At 51.6% G+C, this 26,870-nt stretch overlaps 1 protein-coding gene across 8 annotated transcripts in view; it reads left to right on the top strand.

The window, feature by feature from the left end:
- Positions 1 to 26,870, top strand: part of Mitf (melanocyte inducing transcription factor) — a 178,901-nt gene that overhangs the window by 72,507 nt on the left and 79,524 nt on the right. For 2 of the 8 annotated variants that reach the window (XM_078033608.1, XM_078033606.1), the window contains exon 1: positions 19,010 to 19,164. The exons of 5 other annotated variants lie outside the window; for them this stretch is intronic. In XM_078033608.1, coding sequence (XP_077889734.1) covers positions 19,109 to 19,164 — 56 coding nt within the window. In that variant the 5' untranslated portion in view covers positions 19,010 to 19,108. Of the gene's footprint in view, positions 1 to 19,009; positions 19,165 to 26,870 lie in introns of those variants that run through there. One more of the 8 variants, XM_078033607.1, reaches the window with a different exon arrangement.

The following is a 26,870-nucleotide window of genomic DNA, read 5'->3' as shown; positions in this document are numbered from 1 at the left end:
GACCGATGATAATACAAGGCCATTTTCTTTTCGGAATGTGCTATTTATATAATTCATATTTTTAACAAATCATAAGAACCGGAATGAAAATAGTAATTAATCTTAAGGGTGAGAAATGTTGCAGCTCTGCTAAATTTGGAAGCTGCACAAAATCCTCTTGGTAATTAAGCCCAGTCTGTTGAGTATTGTCATTGGTGTGTCCCAGAGCACAGAGCTCAGCAGATAGCACATGCTCAGTTAAGGCCCAGTGACCACGTCCGTTTGATAACACTTTGCTTTTTGTCTCAGAAAAGCACCCTGAATGTGGAAGTAGCGGGTCAACTGTAAAATCAAGTTAGGAGAAGCAGGCTGGGTGGGGTAGTGTGAAGCCCACGGGCAGGTATTCCCAGAGCATGGAAAAGAGACTCAAGGGACAGCACCCAGACGTTGGCATGTGTGATGATGAGTGACGCTGGCCCCCTGTGCATTTTTTTGTCTGCATTAATTTTCTGCAGCGAGCCAGTTCATTGCTTGGAGCATGATATGCTAAGGTTCATGTAACTGTTAAAGCTCCAGTTAATGAATTCTCAGTACATAGGCTGCACATTTACTGTGGTGTGTAGTGTCCCCTCACATCTAGTGGCTTTGAGTGGAACTATCAGCCTAGCCACATTCATTTTTTAAAAACAACGTCTCATGTCGATTCCCAGTCTAGGCAGTTCTGCTACCCCACAGCGTGTTTTTTAAAATCGACCACAGGGGGTAGAGGAGAAAAGGGATCGAGAGCACCGTATGGAAAAACTCTGGAAAAAGAAACGATGGGAACCTAATAAAAACGGTGGGCAGTTTTGCACGTGTTAAACGGCTGTGTGATGCACCGACGTGGTCAGCTGGGCGCTTGCCTTGAATACGCCCAGGGGGCTGCTCCTGGGGGTGGCCTCAGGAGGGCTGCAGCTCGTGAGCCGGGAGAGTAGGAGGAAGGAAGCGTCTCTGGAGCTGGTCTGGCCGTAGCGCTGGATGGGACGTGGTGGGCGTGGTGCCCAGCACATGTGACCTCGAGAAGTGGGTGGTGGGTGGGTGCACCCAGGATGTCTAGTGGGCACAGTCATGTGTCAGCACAGCAGCCTCCGTGGGGGGATGCCCAAGTTGTTCCCTAAAAACCGCACTGGGACAAATCTGTGATTCTTAAATGGCCTTGTGGCGGAAGGGACGGCACAGAGACAGGTGAAGTGCTGCTGCCCGTGTCCCAGGTGTGTCAGGAGCTCAGTGTGGAGCCAGTGTCCCTGTTCCAACCCCAGCAGGTCCATGGAGGATGTGAACCCGGTCCCCCTTTGTTGTGACCAGGGACAGATGTGGGACAGTACTCCTCCCGTGGAGGCTGCATAGCCTTCCTCAGCAGCTGACCAGAGGCACCAAGCTCCTAATCGTCCACAGCTTGCAGTTCCATTGCCAGATGGACTACCCAATAAAGCCAGTGGCCTTGAACTTGGAGCATCCTAGGTCCTGGTCAGGGAGTCTATCCTTGAACATAAACCCGCTCCATAGTCACCAGATGCTGCTGCGAGAAACCCTCGTTACAGACGGAGCTCGGCCTGAAGCAGAGGGCTTCGTCCGTTTCTCTGGAACTCTGCGACAGTGAGGGAGGACGGGTCTGTCATAGCAAGAGGAATTTTCCAGGAAGACACTGCTTTAGGAAGGTGTGAGAAGGCTGAGATCCATTCCCGAGGCCGTTCGGACTGCAGAAATCTCTCCCGCTGGATTTTGATAGGCCTGAGCGTTTGTGTCCCCAGAGCCCAGCAGTGGCGTGTGCTAAGTCACCTCAGTGCTCATAAACCCTGGCTGTGGGGGTGCCCGTCTGGTGGGCGTCGCAGTGCCCTCTTTGTGAAGACCAGGAGGAAGTGTCTCTGGTTTCAGTACCACAGATGACGGCCCCTGCACAGCCCTGGGTTTCTGTTTTATGGACACACTTAGTCACGGTCTGGGTCTGATCATACCGTCTTCCTCCTCATGGCCACAGATGTGTTTGCTTCCTATTCTACTTGTTTTTTTTTTTTTTTTTTTTAATTTAAACCAAGAGAAACCCCACTTGCCAACGTGTGTGCTTGAATTACCAGCATCTCCTGAAGGGGTGGATCTGGCCACAGTGGGGTCCCATGTTTCCATGGCAACCGTGGGATCCGATGGAGAGGTGCCGCCATTTTCCTAGCCTCGGTCCAGGCTGGTTTGCTCTTTCACCTTGCCCTCCTGAGCTTTGGAGAGGGTGGATTCCCAGCCTGTGGCCTTGGCTTGATCTCTGAGACTCACTGCATCTGGTTTTCTGAGATCCCTCCTAGCAGGACCCCCTCCTTGGCTTCTGATGCCATGTGGGTGCTTAACACGGGTTCCACAGCCTCACCAGGCAGGTGGCCATGTGCTGGGGACACCACCCTCTTGCCTGCCTCCCCCTCCCTGTCCCCCTGTGAGGAGCAGATGCCTCTGCTCGCCCTGGGCTGTTGGGTTTCCGCCTGCTTGTTCTGTTACGTGGGGACTGGAACTCACGTGCCACTCGGCCCCCCGTGCCACCCGGACTCCTGTGCCACCTGCCCTTGGCAGGAGAACAAGCTTACAGCTGAGAGGTGGGGCAGGGGATTGAGTGGACCCTGCGTGTGCCTTTCATGTGGCACCTTTGTCTTGAGGGGTTGCAATTTTGAAGGTGGCGAGATTTCTCTAGACAGCAGGGACACGCGGATACCCTGGTGGCCTCCCGGGGAAGGGGAAACGGCGGTTTCTCCCGAGTCTGTTTTTCCATAGCTGACTGCATGGCAAAGTCACTCTGGCCAAGATGGGCTGACCGAGGGACGTTGGAAAGAGCCAGGGCTTTGTGAACACTGTGTCTGTCACCAGGGCTGAGGACAAGACCTTTGTCACCCGTTTCCCCCAGCGCTCGTGGAGGGTCCCAGTGGGTTCCCTTCATGTCACCTCGGAGGTCATGTGAAGAGAAGCTACTCGTCAGAGCCCGTGATGAAGGAGGTGGAGGGGTGCAGGTCGTCCGTTTCTCTGTCCCTGGCAGTGCTGTGCCTGGCTGGCCCACAGGGGAGCTGGTGAGAGAAGCCTTCTGGAACGTTCAGGTCCTCAGACTCCTGTGGACACCGTCATGAGGGTAGAAGTGGTGACCCCTGTGCGGCTCCTAACTGCAGCCCCTTCTCACTCCGGAGCAGCCAGCCCAGGGCTATCGCTGCCCGCCTCTAGAGTGCGCTTGTCACATCTTTGGGTGGTTCATGAGAAGGCATGGTAACATGGAAATGTATAGGGACAATATTTTGAAAGTCAGCTTTTTGCACCAGGACTTAACTGGGCAAAGATCCTCCCAGAATGCCTTGCTGGAGGGCCCTGACATACATCGGGGTGTCGGGTGCTGCTGTTCTGCAGGTGAGGCCATGGTTAACGTCAGGGTGTGGTGATGATGGAGTTAATCTGTATGAGCCAGGTGGGGTGGTGCACGCCTGTGATTCCAGCTGCTTGGGAGGCTGAGGCAGGAGGATTACAAGTTCAAGGCCAGCCTCAGCAACTTAGTGAGGCCCTGAGCAATTCAGCAAGACACTGCATCAAAATGAAAACTAAACAGGGCTGGGGATGTGGCTCAGTGGGCACCCCTGGGTTCCATCCCCAGGCTGCATGTCTGTGCCAGGCGTCCTTCTCACCACGTCTCACGGCCTCTGGGGATGGACAGTTCTCATCCTGGTTATGCACATGAGGAAGCTGAAGGTCCAAGGGGCGGACAGCTTCCCTCTGGGTGCCCAGCTAGTGACAGAGAATAGGTGCTTACCTTTGCACTTCTTCTCCCCGACCTCGGGCCTGGGCTGAGTCACCTCGTTCCCAGCACGTCCTGGCAGGGGTGTCTCCATGGCCTGCCGCCCTGACACCCTGCTCCTTCCTCCTCCCTCCTCAGAGCTGTGCCTGCCTCTGGCTTTCTGCAGCAGGACTGTCATCGCAGGTACCCACGCCCGCCTTGGTGGCCAGGGCACCTCGGTGGCCTTGCGCTCAGGATGTCCCCTGGGCTTTCTCTGAGGACCCTCAGGGCACAGTTTCACGCTGTCAAACCCCATGGGTTCATCGTCAGCTCTTGGGATTCCCGAGGTTCCTGTCCCTGGGCTGAGCCGTCACCTAGGCGTGTCTTCGCCTCTGTGAGTCCTCTCTGGGGAGACTCTGCGGTTTTCATACGACTCCCAGTGCAGGACTTGACGACAAAGTCGAAGATGTTATTGTTGATGGGATTCTTCCCCTTTCCCCAGATAATAAGAACCCGGAGGGAAAGAGCGTCTCTTCCTCTTGCTTCTTTCCCTGGGTGAACACCGTGATGTCTCTGGGGGTGTCTGGATGAAGGAAGGAACTTCCGACGGGTTGCAGGACCTGGGGTGGGGAAGGTGCACCCAGATCCAGCCTGTACCATGGACTGAGGTCCCACTTTGCAGACCCTCTGCAAGTGGCCTTATCTCTCTGAGCCCCTTGTTCTCTGTGGTCAGTGAGCATCCTCCCAGTGTCCAAGGGTCGCTGCTGAGAGCTAGAATAAGGTGTTTCCTGTGAGCTGCTCAGCGTGGGACCACGTACCTACGGTCTGTACCTAGCTGCGCTGGTGATGATACTCAAGGACCTTTGAGACGGGCCAAGGGACACAGGTCTCACCGTTTTCCTTGTGACTATCGTAGAGGTACCCAACCTTCAGAGGGAAAGGACTCATGCACTCTGGGTCTTCAGGTCAGGACCACGCGCGATCCACCCAGCAGGTGCTGGGCAGCTCTCTCCCTGAAGTGGTGGCCTTTGGCATCCTTTCTGGTGGCTTCTCCTAGGCTCCAGCAGGCTCGGGTTCCACCGACGGTCACCTAAAATGCCAGCTCATGGAAATTCCGCGATGTGGGCACTTTGCCCCAGAGGGTTTGGACATATGCTTTTTGTGTTTAAATCAACAGAAAAAAGTGCAGCCAAAGCTGGCCTCGTGGGTGACTGTTGAAGTGGCACTTTCTTGGCGTGTTCCCGGAGCCCCTGCACCGGGCCCTCCCCCTCCCTCCTCTGTGTGTCCCAGGTCCATACAGTAGGTCAGACAGAAGGCGGGGACCGGCTGGGCGCCATCGTCCATTTACCCAGTGAGGATGCGGAGTCCCCTCTAGAGGGGACATACAGGTTCTTCATCAGGGCCCAGCAGAGTGCACACTGGCAAGGAGCCACGTGGAAACGCACCTGGATCTTCTGACCGCCGGCCCATCAGTGTGCACTAAATATGGAAAGGGTGGCCCGTGGTTCCTGACCACAGGGCACACTGAGCTGGACCTGAGGGACGTAAGGGGGGGGGACTCACACTGTTCTCATTTTTTCTTTTCTTTCTTTTTTAAAAAAATATAAAGCTTCTGCTGTTTATCAGTGGTAACTATGACCTTGGCTGAGCCTCTTGCAAATATTCTTTAAAAACAAAATCCTGAAAGTGGACAGCACCTTTCCTCATGATCACCCAGACCTGCATTTCAAAGCATACTATCTTGGGCCCCCAAAGAGGAATTTTATGTTTATAAATAAAAACAACATAAAAGGGGCCACAGCATCTACCCAGCACGATCACAGAGAGAGAAACGTGGCTTTGTAAGGATGAGGACAGAACCCCAGAGAGGTCATGCGGACCCCATAGATATTTACGGGCTACCTGCGATCCTGCACTGCTTCATGGGGCATCTCCTGGGAAGTCCCGACCCCTGCACTGCATCCGCCGACCTCTCCTCGGTGAAGGTGCACCAGCAGCCCTACGGTCATTGTAAGGTTATAGTTGTATTGTGGACTGAAGCAGATGAGGGACCGTCCAGCAGGGGTCTGGAAAGATGATTAAGGCAGCGAGGAGGAATGTTTGTCAAGGAACGGTCTTGAAGAGTGGCGGTCCTCAGTGTGTGTGTGTGTGTGTGTGTGTGTGTGTGTGTGTGTGTGTACATATATACTTTTAACTGAAGTAGCTCGATCCTGCAGAGCAGTGAGCAGATCTCACACACGCTGCCCGGTGGGTGCTCACCACTGACCAGCTCCTTTGTGGGAAATGAGGGTTGTAGCACCAGGGCCACCTCCTGTGCACAGGGTGGCTGCCCGGGCCTCCTGCACCCTGGGTGGGTCATGCCTGGGCTTTATTCCAGCCAACAGAATCACGGGGCATGTTCTCACACCTGGATTCGTCTGTGGGGTGCCATGTGAGCTGCACGCTTTCTGGTTTCATGTGTCACTCATTCCTTCTCGCTGAGTGTCGCCTTCTGTCCTTAAGGAGATCTGATGTGGCGACAGGTGCTCTGATCTGAGCAGCGTTACCCTGCATGTTACACCTGCTTGCTTTCCGTACACCTTTCTGTTCCACATGTGCACCCCAAGAGGTGGGATGAGTGGGTTGCCAGGTGTGCTCACTCCAAGCCTTGGCAGGCGGTGCAAACATTTCCCAGAAGTCTTTGCACAGGCGTATACACCTGGTGGCGGGCGTGTGGTGTCTGCCCTGCCTCTCACTGACATTGGGCATGCAGCGCTCCTGCGTTGACTGACCAGTGTGCGGCTTTCTGCATAGAGGAGGGTGCTGTGTACCAAGTGTACTCGAGGCTGGAGGACAACCCAAACAAGGGTGTGAGCTACAATTGGAGCATGAATTAGCTGGGACATCAGAACAGGCAAGTCCAGGGAGGACACATGGCCCCTGATTGCATTGGACATTCTTTCACTGTTGACTGATGAGCCATTAATTCTCCTCAAGTAGTTGCCTGAGAACAGCAAGCCCCTGCTTTATGAGCATTCTCTGCAGGGTGGACTGGGGGAAGCCCAGAGCCGGGGCCACAGTGGAACTGCGTCAGGTGACCGTGAGGACAGAGGAGATGCGTTGTGGAGGTTGGCAGATGGGACATGACAGCACCTGCTCCTTGGAGGGCCAGGGCAGGAAGAGTGAGGGACCCGGCCCCGGTGGTTCCAGAGCGGGGGTCATGACTGCACCAGCCCCGTCCTTGCTGTGGTGTCACACCTGGAGTCTCCGGCTCCTCACTTCCCTCCCGTTCCTTATTTTTAATGCTTCTCATTACTAAATTCGTCTTAAGTACGGGAAACCATCTCCAAGCTCTTCACTCCCCAACGTGACCACCACCTGAATTCTGCACTAATCATGCTGTTGCTTTTCATTAATCCACCATCCAGGGACACGTCCCCAAATTGTGCTGGGGACCACATGGCAATGCTGTGCGCCTTGCCCTCCATCACCCACGCCATGTGGGCCACTCACGCTCACTGCTCTGCCGAAGTCCCCAGCTGATGACCTGTTTGCTCTTTTTCTTTTCTTTTTTAAAGAGAGAGAGAGAGAATTTTTAATACTTATTTTTTAGCTTTTCGGCGGACACAACATCTTTGTTTGTATGTGGTGCTGAGGATCGAACCCGGGCCGCATGCATGCCAGGCGAGCGCGCTACCGCTTGAGCCACATCCCGGGTCAGACCGGTTCACTCTTAACCTCTTACCCCTTGACACACTGACCCGAGCACTACAGTGGGTGGTAAAGTCTAGCACATCCATGTACTGCATCCCACAGACTTGGAGGGTGTCTAGTGAACTCACCGAGACTCATGGCTCATAACTTAACACTCATGAAGACTCGGGGCCCTTTGTTTTTCATAGTTGAGACGTGCCTATTTGACACACAGAGCTTTCCACTGTGGCACTAATGACATTTGGGGTCAGGCAGTCCTTGCAGGGGCCGTCTGGAGCACTCTAGGATAGTTAGCACCATCCCTGGCGTCCACTCTCAAAAGGCCAGCAGCACCCACCTCCCCCTCTGCAAATATCAAAACTGTCTCCAGCACTGTCTGATGGCCCTAGGGACAGCGTTGTCCCTGGCTGAGAAGTAGTGCTGTGAAATCTAAGCGTTCCGTGACAGGCATCAGTTGCTGTGACCCAGAGAGTCCAGGCCCCAGCCTTCTTCCCACTTCCCCACGGCCCCCTCCCAGCGGCCCCCTCCCAGCCTTGGGCGGTGGACTTTTCTTGGTGCTGGAGATCAGCCTCTCCCGTGACGAGGGCCTTGGTGGGTTTACTGTGTGCCGGGCCCAGGTCTGAGTTCTTTCTCATGGACCACAGGTCCACAGCTGGCCCACTGGCCAGTCTTTCCCTAAACGCCCTTTGAGCTTGGAGGTGGTCTTTACTTCCCAGGCCTGGTGAGATCACCAAGCTCAGGGCACTTTCTTTCTTTTTTTTTTATTTTTTAGTTGTAGATGGACACAATATCTTTATTTATTTATGTTTATGTTGGTGCTCAGGATCCAACCCAGGGCCCCACTCTTGCTACGTAAGCGCTCTGCCACTGAGCCACAGCCCCTCAAAGCACTTTCTGATTGCTTCCATCCTCCATATGGGGAGGGGAAAACATGCCTATTTTTGCATTGTTGGCTTAAATCCTGTAATAAATGTGTTGATAAATCAAAGTAAAAACTGCCAGTGAATGATGTGCATGTTAGAAACACATTTTATAGCATTATTGATACTTTGACATAAATTTGGGTTAAAGAGTGCTAGAAGAAAATAGGCAGAATTAGGTAAAATGATTGGAACTTTCAGCTTTGGAATGAAAATATAATATATTTGAATTAAAAGATATTCAGGTAGCAAACGGCTCTCTCCTATAACTACCAAGTTATTGCCCCTGAGTATAACTAATGCAAACTCACTACACGTGTGTGTGAATCCCAAAGCATTATGATTGGCTCCACCTAGTGTGGAAAGTATCATATAGCTGGCCAAAAACGGTACGAAGAATCTCTGTTGGTACTCCATGAAACTAGAAGAAACCAAAGCACAGTAAAACCGAGCCACTGGTCACTCTGTGCCCCAGAAGGTAACACCTCTGGGGACATCACATCAGTGGGGAGAGGCCTCCCCACAGGTTGAAGTGCCCGCTTTGGACACTGACCCCTGCTCTGGAGCAGCCCAGCAAGAGGAATGTAGCTGGCCCTCCTGGTCCAGGCCGCGGCCCCTCCCCGGGGAATCCCAGCTGAGAGTCTCCCAGCTGACAGGTGGGGCCGGCTCCATGCTGGCTTCAGAGACTGCGTGGCTTTGTTTTATCAGAGACATTCTCGCGGCTCTTAGCCTGTCACTGCGACAGAGCGGCTGCTATTTCTGGGCTGCCTTTAATCTTGTGTCCACTGATGGGACCTGATGCAGTCCTGGCTTCTCTCCATCGCTGCTGCATCCCGTGTTTTGCTTATTTTAGAGAGCCCGTGTTGTTCTTCTCTAAAGACGTCTCAGGTGGAGGGATGTGTAACAAGAACACAGTGCAGTGGGGGGCCTTGGAGGGGCACCCCAGGGCGCAGCCCGGGTTGGGGGGGCTCCAGTTTCTTGGAAGCAGAGGCCAGCGTTGAGTTCTTGGGGCCATTCTCATCAGAGCGCCCTGAGATGAAGGAACCCTAATACCTTTCCCCCTGAGGCTCCCTGGTGCTTAACACGGACTGGTTTGAGCCCTTCCTGATCCCACACTTCCCCACACAGTTCCAGGTGTGTCCCCTTTACGATGAAGGCCATCACACCCCCAGGACTCCCCCAAACCCAGCTTCCCCTCCAAAGCCTGTCTGAGTGATTCTTTTTGGAGTAAGTCCTTACTTCTTCTTAACAAGTCTAAACGGCGCTCATGGTTTTTTTCCTTCCTTATAATCTCACGTTGTCTTGGTCTCTTTTCTAGCCTGATTAGATTATTTGAGGATATCGATTCTGCTTCATGTTCCTTTCTGGTGAGTGCCATTCACTGAACTCGGGCTTGGCGGAATCCTTTAGGGAAGCCTGCTGGATTCTCTGGTTTTAAAAGTCAGATCCTGGTCACAGGTGGCTAGAAAGAGGACCAAGGTCATTAAACCGTCCAATGCTGCAAGCAGTCGTTGAACGTCGTCTTGGTGTGGAATTGTACTCAGCTGAAGGGTGAAGGGGTGACACGGACCTCAGGGTCCAGCGTGGGGAGAGGGTGCAGGCCTCGAGGCGCCTCCTCACGAGCTGTCAGTTGGAATGCGTTGGCCTTTGTGATGGCCGGGTAGTGGCATGAGCTTGACACAGAGCGCCGTCCTACAGCAGGAGACAGCAGGGTACAGGTCTTCAGGTCTGCACCTGGTGATGGCCTCACACCCCGCTGTCCCTCTGTCACTATATCTAAATAAGAGGTTCAATAAGCAACAGGTGTGCTACGCAGATTGCAGCACATTTAGGGTATGGCAATACGACGAGGCTTCTCCTTCCCCTTGTAAAAAGGAGGCAGAGACATGATCTCATTGCCTTTTCAAAGATTCAGGTTTCCAAAGACGCACCTAGAAAGGAAACCACACTGGGGCTGACCCGGCACGAGGAGGCAGACCGCATCGTTGTCCCTGGGAGCAACATTCTGGTGGCAGAGGTGGCAAACCCTTGCAGTTACCATGTCGTCTGTTTGAATTAGTGGTCTGAGCTTTCGGCTACCCCAAACATTCCTGCTAAGAACGAGAGGTCTGTGGTTCGTCATAGACATGAATTAAACACACGCAGCACTGCCTAGGTGCAGTAGATGCTCACTTACGAATGTTGGGTGAATGGCTTCTTTTTTTTTTTTTAATATTGTTTAGTTTTCAATGGACATTTTATTTTATTTGTTTATATGTGGTGTTGAGAATCGAACCCAGTGCCTCACGCATGCTAGGCAAGTGCTCTACTACAGTGCCAGCCCACAAGTAAAGGGTTTTTTAATGATTTTTCTATTTTGTATTCATGGTTTTCTCCTTAGAAATAAACCATTAAATTTTTTTTGGTATGAGCAGCTAGATGAGCCCGCCACGGAGTGCTCATTATTCTACCTGTATCTCCCGACCTGTGACGCCTGGAAGTTAATTCCGACTTAGTGTTACAGGGAGAATTGGACAGCTTTCTTAGTTTTTCAGGATATTGGGACTTGATATTGAAAGCAAAGATGTCATTTATCCTGTCTATTACTTTGTGGGAGTCTTACTTGAAATCGCATCGGCTACTGGTGTAAATATCGGTTATTTCAACTTTTACTATGAACACAAATATCCACTTTGATTATAGGCAGGACTCCTGGAGTGTGAATTAGGCCCAGAAAGCTGATGTGCGTGGAGCTCATGGTGACTGATTGGATCTAATCAACAGACAGGAAGGATTTTTGTGCAGATATGATTTTTCTCGTCTTTAAATCCTGTTGGCTCAGCATAACTGAAACAGGATGTCATTACTGTGAGAGTATCTGAAATGCTTCGAATGTTTGGGAAATTTGGCTATTAATGCAGATTAGCATGAGGTGATCTACTGAGCACGGAGAGGTTTGATTTATTCCAGTTTTCCTTATTCAAATGCCTGATTTCCTGCTGGATCCTAGGTTGTTCACATAGTAGATATATGAATTAAAAACACTGTTGACACCTTGAACCAACACAGAAGGTCCCTGTACTAGACATCTTTTTTTTTTTTTCCCCAGCTAAGAAAACCATTGAAAAGGCACAGTTTATTATCAGAAGTCAAGATGGCACCATCTGGGTGTTTGGTTATCCACTATTACATGTTCACCCCTTTGTCTCAACCTTTCCTGAACTTGTGTGCATTTGAGACCCGTGGAGCCCCTTCAGATACCAGGGTTCAGCACCCAGTTTGCCCTACAACTGGGCATGCTCTGAGGCAGGGTGGCTGAGTTTGCTTCGCCTGACAGAGTTCTAGAATGGTCCTCGTAAATGGCGTTGTTGCTGCAATGGATGCTGCTTTTCAGCCTGTGCCACGTGCTTCTCAAACCTTGTGCCAGCCAGCCATCATGCGGGTCTGTGACCTAATGGGTCATCTTAACGCTTTGTGCTGTAGACGCAGAGCCTGAGACCCTGAGGTCAGACCTGTCCCAGGTAAGGCCGGGACGTCAGTGGATTGGCGAGGTGTGTTTGCACGCGTGCACGTCTACAGTGGACCACCCTCCGTCCTCTTCAGTTGGAGACAGGTGCTGAGTTTGCATCCACTGGGGAGACGTGACTGTCATTCAAACCTCACGGAGGGCCTCGTCCGTGGGTTTGAACCTCTGCCCAGGATGCTCACCTCACCTGTGTGAGCCCAGGCTCTGGCACTGTGGTGGCTCCCCCAGCACCTGAGCAGTGGCATCTGGCCTTCAAGATACCTCTGCAGTGCAGCTCCCTTCCTGGCCCACAGGTGGGGCGTCGCAGCTTGTCAGCGGGGATGTGTTCTGACAGATGCGCTCAGGCCCTGCTGCAGCGTGGGGTCACCGAACACACTTGAGCCAGCCCGGGTGTAGAGGCCGAACACTCCGTGTGGCCTCTGTGTATGGAGGAGAGCTGCGGAAGCCCGAGTCACGGGAGGCCGTTGTCAGGGTGACAGTGCACACTGTGTTGGAGCGAGCTCTCCCCGCTGCTAGGGACTGAACCCGGGGGGCGCTTTACCTCTGAGCATGTCCCCGGCTCTTTACTTTTCATTTTGAGCCAGGCTCTTGCTAAGTTGCTTAGGGTGTCATTGGTTTGCAGAGGCTGACCTTGAACTTCCTCCTGCCTCAGCCTCCCCAGAAGCCGGGATCGCACTCGGGCACCTCCCCTTCTGGTCCCAGCGCACTTAGGCGCACTGTTTTGGACGTAGGAGGGAACTCTAGTCATAAGAAGCACTGTGTCTGCAGAACCTAAACGGGTCGCAGCGTCCCTCACTATCAGGTCTCAGGACCGTGCATGTGTGTGTTTTCCCATGACTGGCATCGACGGGGGCACGTCACACCAGCCCACCGGACATGTGGCCACTGCCTTGTCCCTGATGCTGTGACGGCTGGGCGGTCACCAGGTGGGGGGAACCGTTTAGCTCTGCTCCATCCCGTGGGACCACCGTCTGTGCTCTTGGGTCAACTGAAGGGTCCTTGTTTGACCCATGAGTATTTGGTTCGTGACTGAGACTGGAACATGTGGCTGACAGAGTTGCTCTTGCCTCCTCACCTCGGCCCCTTTCCCCCCTCCTCCTCGGGCCATGAAGGACTCGGTGGCCTTGGAGCTGCTGCTGTCCTCAGTACCCCTCAGGTGCCAGCCATACCCAGGTGGCCCTCGGTGGCCACTTCCGGTTGTAGCGCCGAGTGGTGTCTCCCTCCTGCCTGGAATGAGCACCGAGGTGGCAGACGGCGACGATGACGGTGCCCTTCTCTGTTTTGCTCCTGACCCCCCCTCGAAGGAAAGACAGAGATGTCGCACGGTTACTGGTGCCTTGATTTTTTCATTATATTTAAAGTTACAAACAAAAAAACCTGAAATGCCCATTTTTTTTTTCTTTTTAAACGGGTTAGGGGTTAGGGAAAATACTGAAGTTTTCAGGTTCCAAAGTGGAAGGTGGGCTGCGCTGTGACCTGTGCTGTGGGCAGCTCTGCTGTCCCCCACCCCTCCCACACACTGGCGACAGCCTTATCTTTTCATCTTTATTTACCTCGATAAGGAAAGTAAATCGCCTTTTTACTAAATTTCCCCTTTGGAGAGATTGTCGAAGCAGCGTCCTCTCCCACCCACCAGCCTCGTGCCGTCTCACCTAATTGGCTCCCGCTGCAGTTCGTGGCCTGCTGATTGCCAATCCTGGTTGACATTCACTGACAGCAGAGAGCCCTCTGAGTCTCCTCCGAGGTGGGGGTGAGCAGTCTAAGTGAACCCTGAGAGTCTGTCCGAGACCTCGAGGTAGGGGATCATTCTGTAATTGTATTTTCTTTTTATGTGCAAGAATATAATGATTACAGTAAAGTTTTTCAATTAATGAAAGAAACACGAAAATTAAACCACGTAGAAAAGAAGGCAAACTTTTTTTTACTTATATTAATTTAAAAAATTGTAATATTATGGAAGGAGACTCACATTTGCTCTCCAAAATAATCTTCAGTGAAGCTGCGATAATCTCGTGGATTTGTTAAAACAATACCAAGGTAACAACGATATAAGTGACCTTCTATGAACTGACTTTTCCTTCTTGCAAACACTCGCTTTAGCTTTGCGGGAAATTTGAAGATGGTGGTCTGGAAGCCGTGACTATTTCTGGGTAAGGTTAGAGACCCCTCTGTTTATTGTCGTCCAACACTGGCACTGTAAGTCTGGCAGATTCTTCTCTGGGGTCATCTGTGGTGTCTGCGGTTGACTTTGGAGGTGCCTGTAGGTCTGGGGCTAATAGGTTCACAGTCCTGCCTCATGATCCGTCCATGGACAGGAAGCCACCTAGTGATGGGCTGGGCAGGCCGCAGTCCTTTGGCTCTAGATCCGCTGTGGGCTCTACCAGGCTGTGGATGTTGTGCACCCTCAGCCGAGTGTGGATGTCCTGTTGCTGAAGAGCTGGGGCGGCCTCGCAAGCACAGAATGTGGCCCTTGGCCGTGCAGAAGCAGCACCATCCCAGGCAGCTCACTGTACAGAAGCCCCCTCAGGGAAGAAGGTTATGCTCTAGAGTTCTTTCACATGGAAAAGTTTTTCTCGGGGCCTGGACCTTAAGATTCCAGGAGAACATCTGCTTTTATAGAGCCGAGAAGGGTCCAGGTGAGTCAGGACACCTCCGCCTTCTTGTCACTCGGGGGAGTGGTGCTGGGAGAGCTCTGGGACTTTGTTTTCTTAGTTGGAAAACAGCCGCGGGAACACTGGAGCCAAGGTCCTGTTGTGCACACCTGTCCCCCAGTCTTTGCTTGAGCCTTCCTTCACTTCAGACGGAGTTAGACGGCCTCCTTATGGACTGTACTTTTATTCTCCTCTGGCTTGTTGCGTAAGCGTATGAACATTTCTTTAGGAATGTCCCAAGTCGGTTTTCCTGGGGGACCTTAGTCTCTTCTCATATCCTTTTCAACCTCGGTGGGCTTCTCTGTCAACAGGAGCAAGCAGCTCTCTCAGAGGACGCCTTGATATCGCTCTTGCAGGGAGATCTCTTCTTGGTAGGAGAAAAGAATTTTTAAAAAATGAGGACGAGAGAAAAACATGATCCAGTGGGACTCGAGAATCATCTCTTCAGGTGGCCACTTGTAATAGACACTTCAGGGGGTCACTTGTGGTCATTACCAGTGTCCTTCAGTCATGCTGCAACAGTTTCAAGTTAGAACGGTGGGACCAGTTCTTACCCACGCACCCCACCATGAGAATGAGCTGCGTCGGCCACTGAAAAGCCTCCCAGGAGTACAGCTGCAGGGTGCCCTTCCTGAGGAACGAAATGCCATGCTCAGATTACACTGTGCTGACCTCCCTGGCCTAGCTCTCACCCATCCATCCATCGCCCTCACCCACATAGCCCCTGAGCTCTGACCAGACACCAGCCACTGCTGAGGGAGTGAGGACCAGGAGTCCTGCCCTCTCGGGACGGAAGACAACAGAGTCAGCAAATGCAAGATCACAGGTTGGAGTGAGCGCTGTGAAGGAAACACAGGCAGAGGGGCTGGCCGGGGAGTCTCTCTGGGCCCTGGAGACCTCATCTGCAGAGGTTGATGGAGGACCAACCGGGAGGGTTGTTGTGGAGGCCCGGGGGGGGGGGGGGCCCTGGCTCCCTGCCCGCTCAGCAGGGCCTGTGGGTGCCAGGCGTGGGTTGCTTGCTCGAGGCACTGAGAATGGCACCTGTCACCCGCTGGGTGAGTGTACAGACATTTGAGTTGAGGGGCCTCTGGTAGCCGCAGACTTTCCCAGACTTGAGCATGGTGGGCAAGATGTGGGGAGAGGACCCGTGTCGGCCGCGGGCGGCTGCTGCTCGGCGGGGCCTCGACCTGAGGCTTTCACTGCTCAAAGTGAGTCCATGGTGGTACCCAGGGGACCCTTCCACAAGCCAAAAAAGCACATCCAACTTCTTTATCCTTCTTTGTTCCAATAAGTGGAACTCTTTTCCTGTCTACCCAGGAAGAGACCATTTCAGAGAAGATATTGTGTGTGCCTGCGTCTATTGCCATGTGGCATCATGTATCAGTGGCTCCCAGATTGGACTCTTGTGAAGTCCTCTGAAAAACACGGAATCCCTCCCTCTCCAGGCCTCTGGAGGACTTCATCCACTCACGTGTTGGGAAAGATCCTGACGCGGATGCTCTTAGGATCCGCTCACTTGTTTCAAGGGCAAGGCAAGGGGAAGGCTTCCCAGGGCTTCTGAGGGAAGCACAGGTCAGGGAGCCTCAGCTGGGATAGTCTGCAGCTGTCCAGCCTGGGCGGGGCTCCCTGGGCTGTGTGTAGGGGGCGGTCCCTGCCAGTGGGTTGTCCAGCACGTGGCAGTGCTGGGTGGCAACCTTTGTCAGGTAGTGAGGAGAGGCAGGACTTCCCCGAGAAGACCAATGGCCATTGAAAGAAAAATCAGCAGGAAGTGGTGTGCTCCTCAGGGCCGTAGGACGGTCCCTCCCCTTCAGATAAGAGTTCTGAGGTAGGATAAAGGGTAGCCCGGCTTTCCTTCAGCTGCGTTTTGCACAGGACAATAGGCAAAACCTCTCGTCTCTTTTCTGACCCCTTCAAAATAGAGATGGAGGTTTTCCTCCCCCAAATATTCCAAGTTAGCTTCCCAAGAAAATGTTGGCCTTGAACGGTCGATATTTTAAAATCCCATTTTAGGTAAGGTTCGGCTTTCACAGGGTCAGTGAGAGTTCCTGGGACTGTGGTTTAGTCACTGCAGTTTGGGATGGGAGTAGTAATGAAGATGGGAAATGCATCGAAGCACAGGTAATATTTATGTTCGAATTTGTTTTATTTTTTAATGTCATTCCCACCCTTCCCCCCGACATAATATCAACTCTTTGCTTTTAAGTTTAAGGTTTAGGTAAGAGTGTGTGTGTGAGTGCACGCACTCATCCACACTCACGTGTGTGTACAAACTTGGGGTACATGTGTGGGCAGAGGAAATGGGCACGTGGACTTGTTACACACGGGAGCTCGAGGTGTCTTAGAGACACCTGTGGGCTGCGTCTCCTCCCAGGGATGCAGCAGAGACCCCATGGCCATGGTCACTGGTGGTGTGGACACTGGTGGAGTGATTGTGAACACTTGTGCTTGGTCTTCAGAAGGAGGCCATGTGCACAGCACTCTGTGAATTCTGCAGAGGGTGGCAGGTGACACATGGTGTGCATGTCATTGCTGTGTCCCAGAAGAGTCCTAAGGACACTAGTGCCTTCCAGATCTTTCTCAAATGCCACTATTAATTGAAACATGCCCCTTAAAAGCAATGTTACTTCAACGTGCGTGTCACTGGTCAGTGGACATCTGCCTTGGGTGGTGGAGAGTCGAGGAGAGAGCCGGGCGGTGGCTGGCAGCACTCCCACCACGTGTGCCACGTGGCTGGAATCGATACCACTGGTTTCGTGGTCAACCTTTGAGAGCCCATGGAGGGCACAGATTTTCCCGTGAGTAAGCATGTCATAAATCAGTTTCCACTCTAATATGTACCCAAGTGCTTTGTAAGTTAATGCAACCTCCAGTAGTGCCCGGGGTGGACATTCCAGCTGGCTCTTGCAAGTCTCGCTGGGATGATTCCATCCTCTTGATTTCCTGCACGTATAGGCACTCTCTCAGGACCGTGGCAGTTGATTCTGTCTCCTATCTGGTTCTCAGCAGAGCTGCCAGAGAGAACTTTCTAGAAACTCAATGCTGTGCCCATCGCTCCCCTGTTTACAGCTTCTTGATGGTTTCTTCGAATCTTGGAGCAATGTTAGTGCCCTTTCCCTGCCCATGGGGTCTTGTGGGCCTGGCCCTAGATGCTGCTTTGGTCCAGTACCATGACGTCCCTCGCTGTGTCCCTCCTGCTGACTTCCCACCTCGAGATTCTTACTGTGCTGTTATCACCTGGAAGGCTCTTCCCACCCCAGTGCTGAGATCTCAGCCCAGGTTCCCGCGAGGAAGGCCCTCTGAGTTGTCATTGACAGTCATACTCACGTTCATGGTCTGACGTAGTTATAGAATGTGTTTCCCACATCGAGGACTGAAAACTCGGAAGCCTTTACACAGCGCCTGGGGCATAGCAGGTGTTGCGTAAAAATCTACCAAACCAAAGAATGAATGAAGGAACAAGGAATGGAGACCATCTGTCTGGCTGATCACGCTGGCTGGGTAGTTCCTGTTATGAAGGGGAATTTGAAAGGACAGTTTCGCGGCCCTGCGGAATCAGAGTTGGGTGATAGCTCCAGGGGACCGCAGTATTCTCCTCTCATTCAGGTTGGAGATGGGCTCCCAGGCCCGGGCAGGTGGAGGAAGCTGCCCAGGATGCACAGCTAGTCAGTGCCAGGTGTCCTTGTTCTGACCTTTGAGTGGTGGGAAGGGAGAAACACACACCTTCTCACAACTCTGAGAGGCATCTCTGGTGTGCTGGGTCCATAGGAGCCACATAAATATTTGATAATATTGATGTTGTCATGTCTGCATTTTAAAGGGTTTTTTTTTTTTTTTTTTTGGAGAACATGTATTGCTGGTTTTTGCCTCTTGTATATCAGGGCGCCCAGAGTCAGACAGGACGACGGTCTCGGGCCCCACAGACTGGGGGCTGGAGGTGTGTGGGTGCTGAAAGAGGGTGCCCATAGTCAGACGCACCTGGTGTTTTACCGCCACCAGAGCCAGGCAAGGGCGGCCCTCCCTCCTCTCCTGGGGTGTGGGGGTGAGGAATGCTGCCTGGCAGCAGGAGGGCATGCAGCCTCCCCGCTGCAGAAATGCTCATGCCTAGATGCAGCACGCCAGAGCTGGGTGCTGAGTTGATGCCTGGCGTCTCCCAGGTGAGGAGGCTCCTAGATGCCGTGCGTCCATTAAGTGTTAAAAATTCACCGGCATGGGAAATCACCCCTCCTTTCAAGTTCTTTAGTAACGGGCAGCCCCCACAGGCCTGAACCGGTACCTGAGCTGGGGAGGCTAGCTCAGCCCCCCCGCTGTGCTCCGGGGCTGCAGGATGGCTGTCTGGGGGTGCCTGGGCCCTGGAGGAGCCCCCTTTTGCAGGGTGAGGCTGCACTTTTGTCCTGCAGGTACTGTAGGTACTGGATTAAACAGGTCTGCTTTTGCAGACAGACACCAGGCACCGTTCTAGCGTGGAGCTGTGTTTGGATTGGAGTTTCCAGGGCCTTATCAGGAGCCACCCCTAGTGACACAGCCAGTGCCAGAACTAACTTTGACTTTCACTCTTCGCCAAGGGCTTGCAGAACACCTTAAAGGAGAAAAGATGGAGGCGCTTAGATTTCAGATGTTCATGCCATGCTCCTTTGAAAGCGTCTACCTGTAAGTCAAGTTTCCTTCTGGAGATGATCCCGGGGCTGCTTTGAAGCAGCGATTGCCTTTTTCCTTCTGGGGGAAGGGGGAGTCAGAGGGAATCATAAACACTGGAGCCGACACTCTGGCTGTGGCTGGGATCAGCTGCAGCCATGACTGGAGGGTGGACGTGACATGGGCGGCTACTCATTTGGGGTGGGGGGCGTGGGGGGGTGGAAGTTCTAGCCAGTGTCTTTGCCTTCCTGTTTAAGACAGAGTTTTGATCTTAAATCCATAGATGACAAAAACTGAGTGCTCGAGGCACCTGAGTTAGATGAGAGCTTGATTTCTGGTGACAGGCAGACTGCAGTCCAGCTTTGGGCTGAATCGGAGAGAATTCTCTTCTGGGTGCAGTTTGCTGGGCAGTGACAGTTCTCAAAACTGTCAAATGTGCCATCAGCCCTTTGGATTTTGGTCTTCTTCTCTCTCTCTCTCTCTCTCTCTCTCTCTCTTTTTTCCCACTTTGATTATGGAATAGCAATCGTTCTGCATTGATAAACATCTCCTTTGTATTTTGGGATATTGATTTTGTTTGTTTGTTTGTTTTCTTTGAGGGGAAAGCAAAACATCCTGACATCAGAGTCTTCTGCCTGGCCAGTAAATGTAGAGCAGGTTTGAAATGAGCAATTTTAGGGAAATGCTGAAACGGAGCCATACTAAGTGGGTGACCCCCACCCCCCAGCCCCGCACCCCTCTTTAACATTTACTTTCACTATTGGGTGATAAGATCCGAAAACAATGCTCCAGCCGTGTCCCTAAGTGAATAGGCATTCAAGCAAATCGCCGTATGCAAAACCCACCTCTGGGGCTTAATAATTATTCACTGAGAGTTCCTGGGTCATGAGAGAGGTTCTGCTGCAGCCAGGGAGGCCCTGTGCTCAGCAGCTTGTGAAGGTGTGTTTCAAGGCGGGCGGCAGGAGTAGTGGAAAAACACTAGATGTGGCAGAACTATTTTTAGCATTTGATTCTTAAAAATAAAACCCCCATCAATGTATGTGTGGGCTAACGTCCGTCAGTGTCAGTAGATACGACTTTAAGAGGCCTCCTAAAAGGTAGTTTAAAAAAAAAGTGGTTTCTAATTTCTTGTGCTTCTATTTTTGCTGAAGTTGGCTTTTATAGATACTCTTGTCTGTATTTTTTTTTTTTTGATTCTGTGTCATTAAAACAGTTAATTGCTCATCTCTCTAAAATGACACAGCATTCTGTGAACAAAGTCTGTGTAATTAGGCATTTAAAATGTCATTATGCTAGAAATTTTATACATCTCTGCCTTATAAATCAGATAATAGCTGGGGAGATGACGACTACTTTTGTGATTCACCTCCTGCAGGCATGTTTTCTAGAACTTAGTACCTTTTCCTCCTCCTTCTTCTTTCTTTTAACATTTCTTTAGTTGCACGGTAACTTTATTTTTATGCATTGCTGAGGCTCAAACCCAGTGCCTTACATGTTCGAGGTGAGCGCTCTGCCACTGAGCCACAGCCTCCGTGCCCTGAGTACCTTTCTTTAATTTTAAGCAAGTTAATGAGTGGTACCGTCAGATGAAACTTACCCATTCTGAGGCACCATAAAGACAGTAGTAAGGCCAAACCTGAATTTATACCCAAACTAATTCTTGATTCTGATTTTTTTTTTCCCCAGTTAACTGAAATATTTGCCACAGGAGCATTGCCTCCCGTGGAAACCCCCGAATGCAGTTCCCAGCCGGCGCGTCTCACAGAGCTGTGCTCTGAGCTGTTGCCCATTAACTTTCTGAGCAGGGCCCACTCTGCCCATTAATTGTCTGATTTGTGTTTTCCTCCGGGAAAGCAAAGACACACCGTAGTGGAACGCCCTTTGAAAAACCCCTAGGATGTCCAGGCGCCTCTTCAGGAACTGAAGCACGTTGTCAAAGGACTCCTCATCTCGCTCTTACTGACCACTCAGTCGGGGGATCCTTCCCCAGCATCTTCCCTGTGGCAACACGTGTAATTTTCACCACGGCTTTCGGACCCCTGCTCTGCAGAAGGGGGAGCTAGGGTTTGGCCAGGTGAACACTGCTGTCGGTCATAAAGCTAAGAAATGTGGGGTTAGCTTAGCTGCAACCCAGACCCCCCAGACCCAGGGCTTGTTCTCCTACCTGTTATATATATATATCAAGCACTTTCATTGAAATACTGCGTGAGTCTGAATTTCTTCCTCTGCTTTTCTACTGAGTGAATTGCTCCCATCCCCATTCTTCTGAATCACCAACCTGCAACTCAGTCCTTGTCTGTCAGATGGCATCTCTGGAGGCAAGTTCACCACCAATTTTAAGGCAACTGTTTGGGGAAGGAGAAAATCCCTTTTAAATAAAGGTCCATGGGTTGGTTGTGAGATCTGTCCTGGTTTTGGAAATCTTAAGAGTATGTGCGGGACCAGTTCCTCCTAGGGTTAAGGGAACACGGTGGAACCCTGGGGCTGAGTTCCGTCACTGGATGAGGCCAGTTTTCTTCTTGACAGAAGGGACTCTAAAACTATCATTGGACTCTATGGGGTGGCATACTTGTGAGAACAGAGACACCAGATTTACTCATTGAACCAATATTTATTTTATGTGACTATGAGCTGGGGATCCATAACCTGATAAAACATGTCAACATCTCTGCCCTCATTGGAGCTGGCTCCACTTGGTTACAAAGGGCCAGGTACATACCATCTTCTCCCTGCAGGCGGGCCCTCACCCTCGTGGTCCACTATGGCCAGATCTAAGGAGACCAAACAGCTAATATTAAAAGATGGGTGTACCATGTGACATTTCTCCTTAAACCTCATTGGCAAATGAGGTTCACTCCTGGAAAACTGTGAAATATTGTGCGTGGCATTGTACCTAGATAAAATCAGGAGGGGACAGGAAAATGAGGACTATGGGTGGGCATCCGTAATCTGAAAATATGCAATCTGAAACTTTTGGGGCACTGACATGATGTCGTGCGTGGACAACCCACAAGGCCTCTCCGGATAGATGCCGGTCAAAACGCAGGTGCAGTAAACATATTGTACAAAATTGCCTTCAGGTTCTGTGTGTAAGGTGTTCATGAAGCACACATAGATGGCACGTTTAGATTTGGGTCCCCTCCCCAAGATATCTCATTATGCATCTGCACGTATTCTAACATTCGAAGCTTCTGAAATCCAAAGCACTTCTGGACTTAAACATTTTGGATAAAGGACGCTCAGGCTTTGATTATGTGCACCATAGATCTTAGGATGAGATTTTATCATCTTGGTTCAGAAGTACCGATGCTTTCTAAAGTGTCACCGAAGGCAGCCAGGGTGGCCCAGGGCCTATCACACTGGCCTTTCTGAATCAGCCTCCAGGGTTGCTCTTGGTCACCAGAGCTCCAAGTAGGATTAGACCCAGACGCAGAATATCGTCCAAACACTGTGTCCCTTCTTCAGTTTATAGGATGGCTCCTTGTATCTGTTCTGAGTCTTACCTTCTACCAGCTTTCCCAGCTGTAGTGTAAAGGGAGCTGCTTTACCCTAGTAGTGGCACCCAGAGACCCAGGCCACCTCTTACTGGGTGTCCCCAGGTCCAGTCACTCCCTGCATCCGTACATCCCTATGACGGGGCATGGCCGCTAATGCTCCTTACCCAGACTGCTTTCCATGTCTGGAGGCAGAGGAGCACCTCACCTGATGATCAGAGACAGGAAGCCCGGTTCCTCCATCCATCCTCCTTCCTTCCTTCCCTCCCGTCCTTCCTTCCTTCCTTCCTTCCTTCCTTCCTTCCTTCCTTCCTTCCTTCCTTCCTTCCTTCCTTCCTTCCTTCCCTCCCGTCCTTTCTTCCTTCCTTCCTTCTTCAGGGGCACTTGTCCACTGATCCACACCCTATTTTCAATTTTATTTAGAGACAGGGTCTCACTGAGTTGCTTACTGCTTCCCCGTTGCTGAGGCTGGCTTTGAACTTGCGATCCTCCTGCTTTAAGGTGGAATGGGCACTTTCCTGAGGAAGTGGGATTGTGTGGGGGCAGGTGTGCATAATGTGGGCTCGCCCTAAGTCCTGCCTGCTCTTGGTAAGGTTACCTCCTAGGCCCTAAAGGTGCACCTGTTTCCTGCTCTTTCAATCAGAATTCGCACTTTCCTCTGGATTTCAGCAAGTCGCAAACTTGCCCCTTGGTGGGTATGCCCTAGACATGCAGCCCTCGATGGGAACCTGAAGCCTTTGGATCCTCTCCAGGCTGTTACAATGTTTCCTGGCTGCCCCAGGAGTCGGGTCATGATCCCAGCAGGGGTAGAGGGGCTTTCTGCAGTTACAAGGTTTCTCCTGATCTTTGCACTCATGCAGAATTCTGTCATTATGTTGTCCCAGTTGGGATTTTATTTTTAAATGCTCTTTGAAGTAATCTCGCAGGTGGGGCATCTTGCCATGCCATAGCAACACATGTACCTCGCGGAGGAGAGCTTTTACAAAGCCCTTTAAAACACAGCAGCTGGATGAGAACCAGATTCCGTAGTTGGACAGAAGAATTTGAGAGAGTGGTCTAGCAGAAGGAAGCTTGATTTGGAAGTCAGAAGACCTGGGCGTGGGGCACGGCGTTCTCCCTGCCTGTCCCTTATAGCAGCGTGTCATTTGGAGTGTGGAGAACGCCAAGTCGCAGTGGGCTGGGGTGGAGACAGTCATGGCCGTAAGGTGGGGGGAGGACAGAGTCCATGTCCTTGGCTTAGAGCAGCTCTTGGTGAGACGTTGGCATTGTCCTTGGTGGGAGTGCAGAGACGTGGGAAACCGGGGAAGTGATAATCACCAACTTAACATGCAAAAGTAAGGAGGACGAAAGCCACCTAGAAGAGCTCATGTGTTAGAGCGGGCGCTGCACATGGCTGATCCTCCCTGCCGCTTCCTGGTTTGTCAGGCAAGCCCCCTCGTGCATTTTAATTTTATTGACACATTTTATATTGGTGTGTGTGTGTGTGTGTGTGTGTGTGTATATATATATATCCCTGTGCACATGTATCACACTCACCAGCGTGCACAGAAATGATGACATAAATGTGGAGAAATGTCCTCAGGTTTCTTCCTGCACCCCAGGGTACCTTCTTCTTTTCCCCCAGTGCTGGGGCGGGAGCCCAGGGCCTCCTGCCTGCTGGGCCAGTGCCTTCCCACTGAGCCACAGCCACACCCCCCACCCCGGGGTGTCCTGTTTTGATTCCTCCTTCAGACACTATTGATACACTGGAAGTCTCTTAAGACACCTTGATTTGGGTGTAATCATCCATTGAGACTCTTACTTGGACCCACCGATGGTCCAGGTGAGGGAGTCTCGAATAGACACGAGAGTCTCTGATCTCTAGTTTGTACTGACTAGTTGGGGTCTTGGTGTCGGGAAGTAAAGATTTCAAGTTTCAGCCTCCACGTGACTGGTGGTTCCTAGTTTTTAGAATCTTTTTCTCTTTTACACAATGAAAGGTAGGAGGCTCCTGAGACCGGAGCACCGTTCAGTTCAGGCACCGTGATGGCGATGTCCCAAATGCGGAGGGGCACCTGTGTCAGAGAGCATGCAGATGCTGGTTGAAGGGGGAAAGGGGAGCAAGATGTGCTATCTTTTCCAAGCCCTTTTATAGTCTCTTTATCAGAAAAACAGAGTATGTCTCATGTGAGCTGGTAACGTTTCCAGAAAAAGTGGAATCTTGGCAGATTTTTATTTATTTTCATGTCATCTAAAACCCAAGTTTAGGGTTGGAGATGTAGCTTGGTGGTGGCTTGCTTGCCTAGCATGTGCAAGGCCTTGAGTTCAGTCTCCGGGAGTCACAGACACACACACACACACACACACACACACACACGTAGAATAAAACCCAGGTTTGGTGAGTCCAGGTGCCCTGAAGTTCTCGGGGTTCGACAGTAGTCTGTGGTACCTGGTCCCTCCACCGGCTCATACTCCCAGCTGTTGTAAATCCCACGATGAGGGATGATGGTGTCTCCTATTGGTGCTTGCTTCCTCTATCCATGTTGGAAGAGTCACCCTGAATCACCATGGCGGGGACAGTGTGGTACTGAGCACTCTGAAATGGACACCAAGACCGTGATTTTAAAAACCACATCCGTCACGAACTCGATTCCTCCTGTGGAAGCACTTTCGAAACCTTCAGACTGGGTTTTCTCTGGCAGAGCAGACTGGTTGGGGGGCATCTCCATAGATCCTGCCATGGGTTCCTGGGCTTATGATACAGTAGCTGTGCCGTAACCGTCAAGATCCGCGGGCAGCGTCTGGAGGGATGTTCTTGACTGATTCTGCAGCCCTCTTGGCAGGAGTGAGCGTGCTGCTTACTCCTTCCTGTCGACTCGGCGAGTTTACTTATGCAGAGGGCTCCAGGTGCTGGCCAGCCCAAGAAGGCTGCACACTTCGGGTGCAGGACGGAGAGCCTCCGGGCTGCAGAATTGGAGATGTGGGCTGGTGTCTCAAAGCTCCTGCCAGACAGATCTGGGATCTTGGACGTTTTGCTGTTAGTTTCTACCCGAGGCTGCGTACCAGATAAGATGCAGAGAATTTGTAGATAAGATGCCTCACCTGAACTGAAATCAGAATTCTGCAGGAATGGAACTGGGAGATTTAATTTTAGACACAGCTCTCAGCCAAGGAGGACGTTGCAGCCTTTTGTCCTTGGGAACCCCTGTGGCTTAGCCTTCCTTCGACAGCCTTCCTACGAGGGCCTGGGGTTGCTGCGCCTTCTGGTGCCCTGCACTGTGTGTGTAAGAGCCTCTGCCCTGTGCCTTCCTGGTCACCAGCACAGCGTGCCCCCGTGTGAGCCGAGGCTGGTTGGCACTCTGTCAACCCAATGCTCCTGTGGTTACTTCAACTGGGGGAAATGCTGGGATTCCTACTTTAGGGCTCATGAGAAATTGCAGCTGAAATCACCTCCTTCCTCCATCCCTGCAAAAGCTTTGTCAAGTTCTCAGAATTAAACAGGGATCATCTGACCTTTAAAAGACAGGTCTTCCATGGTCCAAGCCTTTTTTTTTTTTTTTTAATTGCTTCCTCTATCAAAAAGAAGTAGCATGTTCATGGCTTAATATAATTTTCACCACTAATTTTTCCAGTCGCTGTGCTAAGCTTTTTATATCTACTACAAAGCTAAGTCCTCACCACAGTGCCAAGGGGCCAGTGTACTGAAAAGCTCTTGGTTAATAAGGAAAACCCAAGTGCAGAGAGACAGACAGACAGGGCCTCTGTCACAGTCAGCAGTGGAAGGGCTGTGCCCTGCCCAGGGGATCGAGGAGGGGGACAGGAGAGGCCCCACCCTTCCTTCCCACAGCCTCTCTGGGTTTAGTGACCAGATTCCTGACATGGAGAACTGTGACGTGGAGACCAAGCAGACTTACGTGGTGAATGAAGGGGTATGGGCACACGTCAGGTGAGGGGTGATCAGGGAAGCCGGGGACTGGGGCATTGTGGAATTTCTGATAGGTTGAGGTTGTTGATAAAGGCAGTGGAATAAATCATTTGGATTTAGGGATATGCCAGCTTATTCAGAGGCCCTGTCCAATATTCCTATACCATGGCAGAGAAGCAGGAGGCGTTGAAGCCTAAAAACCTACACTCAGCAGTAGAGGCAGGAACTTGGTGGCGCTCAGTGGCCACTCCTGGACTCTGCTGCTCTCCCACCACTGCGCTGAGCCCTTTGCTTTAGCCAGTTAGCTCACGTGACCCTGCAGT

The sequence above is a fragment of the Ictidomys tridecemlineatus genome, chromosome 16 (assembly GCF_052094955.1).
Source record: "Ictidomys tridecemlineatus isolate mIctTri1 chromosome 16, mIctTri1.hap1, whole genome shotgun sequence".
Lineage (NCBI taxonomy): Eukaryota > Metazoa > Chordata > Mammalia > Rodentia > Sciuridae > Ictidomys > Ictidomys tridecemlineatus.
The sequence above is the reverse complement of the archived record's forward strand: the minus strand, read 5'-3'. Positions and strand labels throughout refer to the sequence as shown.